This window comes from Miscanthus floridulus, chromosome 18 (assembly GCF_019320115.1).
Source record: "Miscanthus floridulus cultivar M001 chromosome 18, ASM1932011v1, whole genome shotgun sequence".
Classification (NCBI taxonomy): Eukaryota; Viridiplantae; Streptophyta; class Magnoliopsida; order Poales; family Poaceae; genus Miscanthus; species Miscanthus floridulus.
This window is the reverse complement of record NC_089597.1, coordinates 47886274-47896876: the sequence shown is the minus strand read 5'-3', so window position 1 is coordinate 47896876 and position 10603 is coordinate 47886274. Positions and strand designations below refer to the sequence as shown.

Sequence of the window (10603 nt, the reverse complement as noted above, 5' to 3'; positions counted from 1 at the left end):
CCAGTTTCAACATCCACTACCGTAGTTGAGATAATTGAAAACAGAGAATTGCATTTAGAAGCCCTCAAGACAAATCTAGCCAAAGCACAGAATCGAATAAAACTGCTGGCAGATCAAAAGAGGCAGGACTATCATTTCTCTGTTGGCGATCAAGTGTTGCTAAAACTCCAGCCATACACACAATCCTTAGTGGCTAACAGGACCTTTCCAAAGCTAGCTTACAAGTACTTTGGACCATATACAGTTCAGGAGCGCATTGGCAATGTGGCCTGTCGGATCGAATTACCAGAAGGATCATTGATTCACCCTGTTTTTCACATTTCTCAGCTGAAGCCTTTCATTGCTGACTATACTCCTGTACATGATACCCTTCTAGTCACTACTGACTTGGAAGCTGCAGCGGCCAAACTTGAAGCAATCTTGGAGTGCCGGTTGGTCAAGAAAGGCAACACGGCGATTCCTCAAGTCAAAGTCACATGGACCGGCCTTCCACAATCAGCTACGACTTGGGAAGATTACCCCGTATGTGCCTATTTACGTTTTCCAGTTGTTGCACTGTCTTATGGCCCCTGATGGCCAGACTCTGTAAGCGCACATAAGTGCCGCACCCGTATCTTGTGGGGAGATTCAGACATTACATCGTAATCAGTAATCGCCAAGGCAAAGGGGTTTGTCCTGCCGGCGTCCTCATAATCAATTTCCTCTTTCGTGCTCACGTCGCCGGCGATCGCCGGCGGCCAAGTGTGTGACACTCTCCGTCTCTCGAGTATCCTAATATGCAATCTCAGTTGTCCTATTTCACGTTTTAGAATCCAGTTCGCAAAGCATTACTGATTCCAGTAAGATTGAATTATAATAGCGCTAAACAAGATGGATGTAGGTTAGAAACATGAATCTACATCATTATATAGATTCTGTCGCATAAAAAAAAGGGTGCACTTCCGTTCCTTATAACAATCAAACGAAGAACTTCACTATTTTTTGACCATGCCATGTTTACTGTTATAACTTTTGCTATGCACTTAAATATACACTATGTCTAAATACACAGCAAAAGCAATATATTTAGAAAACTTAAAACGCCTTATAATTTAGAATGGAAGGGAAAGAGCAGTTGCTTCAGATCTCTAAAAAAATGGACAGAGCTTCCAATCCACGAAACCTCAAATCATATGGCAAGGAACTCGCGAGTTTGCGTGTTTTCATTTCCTTTGCATTTCATGTTATAGTGTAGGGTATGTACACGTATTGACGCCTAACCTCTGTCTGGATGGACAACAATCGCCACAATCCTCCACAGAGTTCATCCTGCCTGTTGTGAACAAAAACAGCATACAAGAGGCATAGATGGATCGATCGTTCTAAAAGAAACAAAAGGGAGAAAAAGAAAAGGAAAACCAAAGTGTCTTCCCTGTCGCGCTTGGAATGGCCTGGATGCATTGGAGGCGTTACGGTGACCATTGGTCAGGGAGAGCCAAGAAGTACTTCGACATGGCCTTCCTGAACCTCTTCTTGTACTGATCCGGAGATATGATGGTCGGCAGAACATCCTTGGAGCCACCTAGAAATCCTGTTGCCTTCACCCAAGTCTCTAATTGTTTGTCCCAAGTGTATTGCCGAAGATAGTCGATAATCCCCATCACAAGCTCTTTTCTTTCTTCATCAATGCCGACTAGGAGAGAGTAGTCCATCACATCCACCGACTGAGGAAAAGGGGAATGCATGGCAGCAAGAGTTAGTCACAACAGCCGCATCTTCATGCACCTTGGTATTCTAAATGAATATGCTAAAAAGTCTGTTGATCTGACCAGTTTACTCAAATAGTCACCATCTATATAAGCTGAACCATACTGACAAGATAGGTTAGATACAAGTTGTCAATTTGAATGGCAACAACAAAAAGAGCCGGGAATCAAATCACCATATCTAAGTAGCCGGCATGAATAAGACCTATCTGAACCATCGACAGTAGCCATGTGGACTAACCACTAACTCTTGCTACACTGGCACCAAAATCACTCATCTGGCAACACCAGTGCATTCAAGCTACCTCAAGCCAGCAACCCTAAAGCTTGTTGTCTGCCCAGCCTGCCCCACACCCATCCTAGCTACCAATTACAGTTCATAAATTGCCACTGTAAAGATGAAAAATAGACAACATTTGCCACTATTTATATATTATGCACTTTTCATGCTGACCTTCCCCATCTTTTGATTTCTTTGCATTTCCTTCTCCTGAAACTCCTCTCTGCTAGCTGCCACGCTACACCCTGGCTAGAGACTACCTTCTGCTATCTCTCCCTCCATACCACTCTCTGACCCCTACACTTGTGCAACCTTACCTCTACACGTGTGCAAACTTACCTCAATTGGCCGTCCGGCTTGTGCCTCCAAAAGAATGGATAGATCCTCCCCCTCTTACTCACTTTTGTAGTGCTACTTCTACATCTCTCCACGATGTCACGGAAGAACTGAACAAAGGTTTGCCTCTTGTGTGTATGGGTGTGTGTACGTGTGGTGATTTATGTGCTATTTGCTCTCTGCACCTCAAAAACTCCAAAATGAAGGATTGTGGCTTCTACATGTTTTCACAACTGAATTTCAGATGTGTGGCAAAAGCTGTCTATTTCTATCTTTGTAGAAGTAAATATGAATCACAACAGAATCAATAGGCAAAGCCTCAAGTAGCATGTCTAATATTGGGCATTCAATATTTCCCATATCAATTGGCTGCTTAGGATTTCTTGGAATCTTGAAAATGGTGGGGGGAAGGTAGGTGGGCTTTTGTAATGTGTGCGATTGTCTGAAATTCAGATGTCTGGGCACATATTATAGGTCATAGTACACCAAAAGAAGGAAATTTATTTGTTGGGATCATTGGGTCTGGCCTGTTACTGAGTGAGGAGGGAGAAAGGGAGGGGGAGTTGAAACACATCACTCAGGATGGAGAAAAATATGTGCAGATCAGGCTAATCAGAACAGGGAACCCAGCAATGGTGCACATCACCAGGGTCAAGGTTATGGTTCACACTGAAATCCAATGTACCACCAGATGTCCAGGGTAGATACTGGCATACTTTTCATGTCACGTGACATAAAAAGATTACTACTTAATAGTACCAATCATGATGAAGTGGAAATGAGTGCATGAAACAGTTTTTTTGGTAGTGACACCTCATATACAGACGAGGTCAGATGGGGCGACGATGTAAAATTAGCTATGCAACCAAGGTCACAGTCCAGATAGAAATACTAGGTTGCTGCACCCAGGGAGTATGGTATATATAACCTTCACCAATGAAATAAGATCTCACAGCAAGTGAGTCTACTTACTGCCAGAAAAGAAGTATCATTCCAGACAGCTCGTTCCAGCCTTCTTTTTGCTTTGCTTCCAAGAAAAATGGGCTTTGTGTGAAGTGTCTCTAACAGATTAAGATCCAAGAGAACCTTGTTGTTCCCTGAAGTATCAGGGTTGTAGCGCGAACGCAAAGAGCCCTTTAGGTCATATATTCTTGACACCTTCCTCTTGAAAAATAGGTTTTCCATGACCATTACATCCATCTTCAGCTCCTTTCCATCTCTCAAATTCTTGGCAGTGATCTAGTGCATAAATGCACAGCTATGTTCATTACGTAATCTCACAGGATTTGATAAACACAAGAAGTAACAAAGTAGTAGTAACACGAACCTGGTAAAGACCAAGGACTCTAGTGAGGCAAGTTGGGCTCCCAGATGATACAGAGTCCGTCAAATATTTGAAGTAATCAACAGCATAATCCTCAAATGAATCTAATTCTGTCCGGGTCACTTGCTTTATCACAAATCTGTCATCCAGTGTTTTGGCAAAGTAGACATTACTCTTGCCACCTTGAGCACTCCATCTCTTGCAGCGACTTAAGGAGCGGATATAGTCTAGCTCATCTCGACAGCACTTTCTCCTGATTGCATCAAACTGCTTTGCAAAATAACATGTCACAGAAAATTTTGCTTTATCAACAGAATATGAGTCTTCATCCTCAAAAGAAACAGTCAAATGGTTATCCTTAGAGTCATTTCCAGTTATAGGTTGAGGCTGATCAGAACCATAATTCAATAAACTAGATTCATTATTCTGATCCAGAAGTGGCAACAAGAAGCTGTGATATTCTGGAACAGTCATGGCATGGGCTATCATGCTAGATGGTTCATCATCATAAATTGGAACAATAACATCTGAATCATTTTGTGACAGTAGCAACCGACTCTCGCCATCAATCATACCAGGAAGTGAAAGCTTGTTCAAGAATGTTGGTGACAGACCCTTACCAGTTCTCTCAATAGCCTTTGGGGGCCTTTGAGAATAAGATCTTCTTATACTAGCATTTGAGTCATCAACATTTCTGGAACTGACAGCAGAATCGAACGATTTGATTCTAATTGGTGCTATAACCTTATGGTATGCAGGATCATCCTTCAGACTAGCAGGTATGAATGAAACTGCCTCCATGCTACTTGATGAATCATTAACAAACTGACCAGAACCAGTCCATGCTAAGTCAATTCTGTCAGAAAGATTGGAGGCAGAAGATTGTGATTTCTGCAAAGTCTTTCCAGCTTCTAGTTCAGCCAGCACTCCTTCACTCTGCATTTCACATGGGCCTGGGGCAAAGCTGATAACAGTTGAGCCAGAATGCATGGATACATCACCCATAATGTTGGTTTCCAATCCCAAATGTGAAACACTAGTGTTGGTTTGTTCCATCATAAGGGATGATTTCACTGAAACTGCAGCCACTTCCAACGTACTTGGTTGATTCTGATCTAGAGAATTCTCAACATTCAAATGTTTACCAAATGTCACATCATTTGATTGTTCTAATAAGCTTTCAGTAAGCTTCTCCGAACATTGTGCATCATTTGGCACAGTACGACAGTTTTCTTTCGTGAGGGAGTGCATCATGTACAGTCTGCGATCCCATACGTGAATATCAAGTACAAGCTCTCTCCTCAGGCGATTGAGCTCTAGAACATCTATATATGGTTCAAATGTCTGCAAGTCATCTATGATAGAAAACCCTGATACGACCTGAAAAAGTAAAGAACAATGTTCTGGTCTTTAACTATCTTTTCGATAGCAATCTACAAGACAAATAGAAAACTTTGTACGGTTCAACAGCAATCTATAAAACAAGTAGCATTTGAACTTACGTCATACTTCTTCCACTCAACTTTAACCAACTCCTTAAGATCGGCAACATGTTTATGCAAGCCTGACTTCATACCAATGTTCTGGTCTTTAACTATCTTTTCGATGCAGTCAAGTTTAACAACAATTTCCCTATATAGATGTTCCTTCCTAGCGCATACCTGCAAGTTAAGTTATAAAAGCTTACCAAGGGCAATACATCTCCCAAAATGATGCCAATGGGTTGTCTTTTAGAACCAATTTAGACAAGTTTAGATAAAACTAACACAAACATACATCAACAGCTTCTTTGATGACCCAATCTTGAGCTTTTGGATAAGCAAAGTCCAGTACTGAGGATGGCAAGTTGACAGAAAGAAGATCTACTGGTGAATAACAGAAGACAGCAACCATGCTCCCAAGCCTGTTTGATTGAGAATGCGAACTGTTACGTTGGTCATTATTAGATAAGAAACTGAAGAGTATACAATAAGAAGCTACAAACCCATAAAAACGAAGGCAGTCCCTCTGGAGGGAGTGTCCACAGCAGGCAATTCGATTGGCTGTTGTGTGATTTGAAAAGCTAAGTTCCAGAAACTTCCCAAAAGATAATCCTCGTGCTGCATCCGACATGACTATCCTTTGTGTGGCTGGAGGAATTCCATCTTTTGGTTTACACCTGAGACACCTGTGCCACATCCATACCTTCCCATCAAGCTCCCCAGGTAGCTTGACAGATGGAAGAGTTCTGACACTGATTGTGAGACTGCCTTGTTGATGAGTGTAACATCGCACATGAGATTCTGCAGGCTCCTTGCAAGATTCGCAGCATGAAGTCTGAAAATATAGGGTGGATGAAAATTAATAAGGTACTGTAAAGCCTATAATAGTAAACTAGCAGATTATGGATCACAACGCAACTACCTGAACAAATAAATCTTCACGAAAATACCTTCCAAGCGGCTTATCAAAAGTACCATAGAACTTTATCCGAAATAGCTTAGATTGCTTGCATACAATTCCTCTCAGAGGGCATGCAACTGACAAGGAAACCAAAATGCTCTGTGGACTGTCAGATGCTGGGAAATATTCGTTGTGATTCCCATTGTGATCACGTATTGCTACAGAATCTTCATCTGAGATATGATTCCAACCATTATCCAAGTCAAGGAAGTCACTATCAACCTTTGACATTCCACCACCTGCTTCATCTATGTGACCATTATGGGGAAAATATAAATTTCCGCCTGTCCTTTTTCTCACACTGGCAAGTGAACTTTTAGGTGTCTGAACAGTCATGCATACAGGTGGTACACAGCTGCCATACATTGAAACTTCTGTGGAATAAGGGTATACCTTAATGGTTCCACGAGTATATTCTTCCTGACTTAAGTCAGCTCTTGAATGACAGTATGCATGTTCCTCATGAATTATGTCATCTCTTGAATGAGATTGATTTGCAGAACCATTAAGGCAAGGCATGAAGAACCCACTTCCAAAAGTTTCCCCTTCAATGGTTTGAAATTCATTCAAATTCTGCTGATAGTATCTTGAGGAAGAATTCTGCTTCTCAAATTGAAGATCTGAGGGGACTTTTGGAAGTGTTGCACCCTCATCAGCAAGATATAAGGTCTCAAGTGACAGGTGGTATGCTGCAAATAAAGCATACTGCACAGCAAGTTTGACTTTCTTTAACTCTTCATATGACTTTCCTCTTAGAAGAACCTAGGAAAAGCATGCCATTTTTATCAGATATGACATGATCACAGTATAAATAAAGGCATAACTTTTATCCTTTGTGACATAACCACAATATAAAGAAAGGCCTTCAATTTTCCATCAACCAAATAAAATCATATTGTTGGTGTAAATGCATGCCATTTTTTTCAGATACATGGCATAATCACAATATAAAGAAAGAGATCCAAAATAGTAAGTTCCAAATATAGTAAAGGATTAAGAGACTATTGAAACAAAGAATTTTCTATTCACCAAAGAAAATCCATTGCAATGCACAATTGCACATAATACCTTCAGGTGTAAAATAATGGACAGAAAAGACAAATGGCAGAAGAATTTAAACTATTTGGGCCAATTAACAGTAATACCGAATAAAAGCTATCTTTGAAATGAAATTAGATAATTTGATTATTACCGTGCACCCCAAGCGTCTTGGACAACCATCAAAAAACATCAGTGTCTTGACTGTTTTTTTGTTTGAGAGCTTTGGTGATGAACATTCTGTAACTTTCTCAATCCAGAATGTTTGGCATTGTCCAACTCCAGTAGAAGTGATATTTTCAACAGAAGACGCAATTTGAGCACCTGTGCAGCGAGATATTCTTTCCAGAAGTGATCTCTTGACGTTCAATACTAAAGAGATATCTTTTGCAAGAAGCTGTTGCGCATGCAATGGCACACTTTTCTCGACTAGCAAGACATGTGGGCGTTGAGCCTCTATCTTTGCAACAGCATTCTTAAGATACTCCTTCTCCTGTACACATTGCATTTGAAATCAATATTAAGAACATATTGAGATAAATGAGCATGAACATCTAACTGGAAAATGATGATATGACCTGTTCAAGAATGCTGTTTATTGAAGCTAGTTTGTTCGTGACTTTCTGGTATTCCAGTGCTCCTCCCAAAAGAAGCAACCTAGGGTTCTCATGTTTTGACACCATGCGTTTATGTTTTACATTCTTAGAACAGACAACACCTTTAATGAAAGCACTGCAAACAGTTGAACAATCATTTAGCGCCAAAATACCATGGCGTAAATTTCATGTAATTCTTCAGTACAAGTTGTAGTCAAAGGGAATACCTATCATTTGGATTTCCTGATGCTACGCATTTGACTTTGACATAGTCTGTGGGATCCATGCTACCACCCTTGCTTGTGTCTGGCCTGACAAAGGTAGCTGCTTGCCAAGCTAATGAGGCTACTATGTCTGGCCAGCCATCCACTTGATCAATGCAATGTCCTAGGAGCAATTGCGACACGAGAGCCCTGAAATGCCCATGTAAAGCACTCCTCAAGAACTCTTTTTGAGATATACTATGTTTTCCTTTGATCCCTAACGAATCATCATCATCCTCGCCATCGCAATAATCATGGTTAACATGTCCAAAGACCTTCCCATCACAAACATCATTGTCATCGTCCTCATCATATTGAAAAGTACCATTTTCATCCTGAGGTGGTGGAGGATACCAGATGTGTCTACTCTCAAAATCAATTGGTTGCACATCATCTTTCCTCTGTTCATCATCATGCCGAGGTGAGTTCATAAAACTGGAATCAACATCATCTGATCCCCGGCAAGAATTCCAAGGATAGCTAGGAGAATGGCAACCCCTCCTTGAGGGAGGACTTGTGTCTCCTACTCCCAATTGTTTGATAGGACTATCTAATGGGCTTGAAGTCCCCAACCGGAAGGTATACATCCTACTAATACTTGTGCTCATCGAATCCGTATCAGAAGAAAACTCACTCTGGGGGGGAAAGTACCGATCCAAATCCTCACCCTCTTCACACCCAATGCTCCTGCATCCACTTATTTCATTCAGTGAAAAGTCTATCAACAAGTTATCCCCTCTAAGCCAAACAAGAAAGTCAATTGCTCACCTCGGAGTTGAGCACCGGAGAGGACCAGGCGACCACATGCGCCGCCAAGCAGCCAGCCTCGGCACAGGTGGCGTACAAACACGCTCTGGTGGGGACACTGGAGGCCCGTTGTCGACGAGCCCACGCTGCTCCACGGCACCCCCTCGGCCTCCGTTAATAGGCCGAACGCCAAGGCCGCCGCTGTCGCAAGCAGTCACCCAAGAATCCGACTTCAGCGCGACGGGCACTCCCATAAAAGCCCCAGAACAGCTAAAAAAGGCTACATGAAACACCAAGTTGGAAGTTCTTGATATCTTTCTAAGGCAAAATTTGCTAGGAGACATCGTTAAAGTGTAGCTTTTGTCACAAATTACTAAAAAAGTTTGGCTTTGCTAAAAAACACTATAAATCCTTGCTAATATGCTATAAGACACTCAAGCCATTATTTTATCTGATTTTAATAGGCAGACACTGAAATGGCGAATATGCCCTTGCCCTTTTGCCTTAACCTTTCTCTTCTCCGCAGCTTCGTTCGCTCGCAGCCTCGCACGGAAAAAAGGACGAGAGGCCGCGGCGGCGCGGTGCACCCTCTCCACCGCCGGCTGTGCCTGCAGTTTTCGGCAGCGGCGTCGTCCCGCGCGGCGAGCACGTGGCTGGGCGTGGCAGCGGCACGGCAAGCACGGGCGCATGCCCATGCGGCAAGGACGGGAGCGGGCCTCGAGGCAAACACATGGCCGAGCGCTGCGGCGGCACGATGGGCATGGACGCACGCCTGGGCGGCGAGAACAGACTCAACCTTCGCGGTGAGCATGCTGTCGGGCATCGCGAACGGTTTAGTGGTGTGGAGAGACCGTGGCTGGGAGGCAGGATCGGCGTGGCAGCGCGGAGCGGAGAGCATGGACGCACATCCGGGAGGCGAGGACGGACGCGGGCTTCCTGGCGAGTACGTGGCCAGACGTGTCGCGGCGGCACGACGAGCGCATGCGCACGACCAGGCGGCAAGGACGGGAGCAGGCTTCGCGGCAAGCACGTGGCCGGGCGCCGCGACGAGCACGGGCGCACGCCCGGGCGGAGCAAGTGTCGCAACTCGCATGTAGACCCGTCACCCTGCTGCTGCTAGCAGCGCTCGCCGAGTATGGCCAGTGGGCGGCGCGGCGAGGTTTTGGCTCCAGGGCACCGGCGAGGCTTGGCTTGGGTCCTACAAAACTAGTGAAGGGCAGGGGTATTTTGTGACCTATGTGAGATAAAAATGCTATTATATAAACTATAGTGTCTACCAGCAAATATACATGAAGTTGTAATGGTTCTTGGCTAAGACAATTTTTTTCTGGTGATTTATGGCAAAAGCCACACTTTAACGATGTCTCCTGGCAAATTTTGCCTCTTTCTAAACTCTACACCAAAGCCACCCAAAAATCACGGGACACAGCCAAACGAAACCGCAAACCTACCATTCGTTAGAGGGGAACTAAAAGGGGCCCCAGAAGGCGCCTAATCCTAGCGTTTCTTGGCTCCTATGCAGACGAGGAATTCCGTCGAGCACGTGGCGCGCGAGAAGGAAACATGCTTCAAACCTCTCCAATCCAGCAGAGATAGGACTAGGCTGGAGGTGGCGAAGGACGAGGAGGGCGAATGGAGCTTGGAGTTGGGGAAGGAGGGGGCGGTGCCCATGTGGGAAGGAGGAAGCTTTGTGCGAGGCCGGGAATGGAGGTAGGTAGTTATAGTGTAGGGGAAAAGGTGAGCGGGGAGAAGAAGGGAAAAAAAATAGTTGGGTGGGTGCTACGGATTTTCGTTTTCTGTATACTTTTCGACTCGTCTTTTCAGTTGAAATA

The 10603-nt window shown here is 43.8% G+C and overlaps 1 protein-coding gene across 3 annotated transcripts; it reads right to left on the bottom strand.

The window, feature by feature from the left end:
- Positions 1 to 1159: 1159 nt before the first annotated feature.
- On the bottom strand, positions 1160 to 10502 carry LOC136520133 (putative 1-phosphatidylinositol-3-phosphate 5-kinase FAB1C). Of its 3 annotated transcripts, none has more exons than XM_066513556.1 (12): positions 10223 to 10502; positions 8793 to 9051; positions 7989 to 8711; positions 7744 to 7897; positions 7320 to 7658; positions 6089 to 6889; positions 5670 to 6001; positions 5462 to 5588; positions 5188 to 5346; positions 3689 to 5065; positions 3334 to 3600; positions 1160 to 1703 (listed from the first exon to the last, which is right to left on the bottom strand). In XM_066513556.1, the coding sequence occupies exons 2-12, from the start codon at positions 9023 to 9025 to the stop codon at positions 1449 to 1451; spliced, it is 4767 nt and encodes a 1588-aa protein (XP_066369653.1). In that variant the 5' UTR covers positions 9026 to 9051; positions 10223 to 10502; the 3' UTR covers positions 1160 to 1448. The 3 variants fall into 3 exon arrangements, with proteins under 3 accessions (XP_066369653.1, XP_066369654.1, XP_066369652.1); XM_066513557.1 differs by having other exon boundaries at positions 8793 to 8972; XM_066513555.1 differs by having other exon boundaries at positions 8793 to 10502.
- Positions 10503 to 10603: the final 101 nt, after the last annotated feature.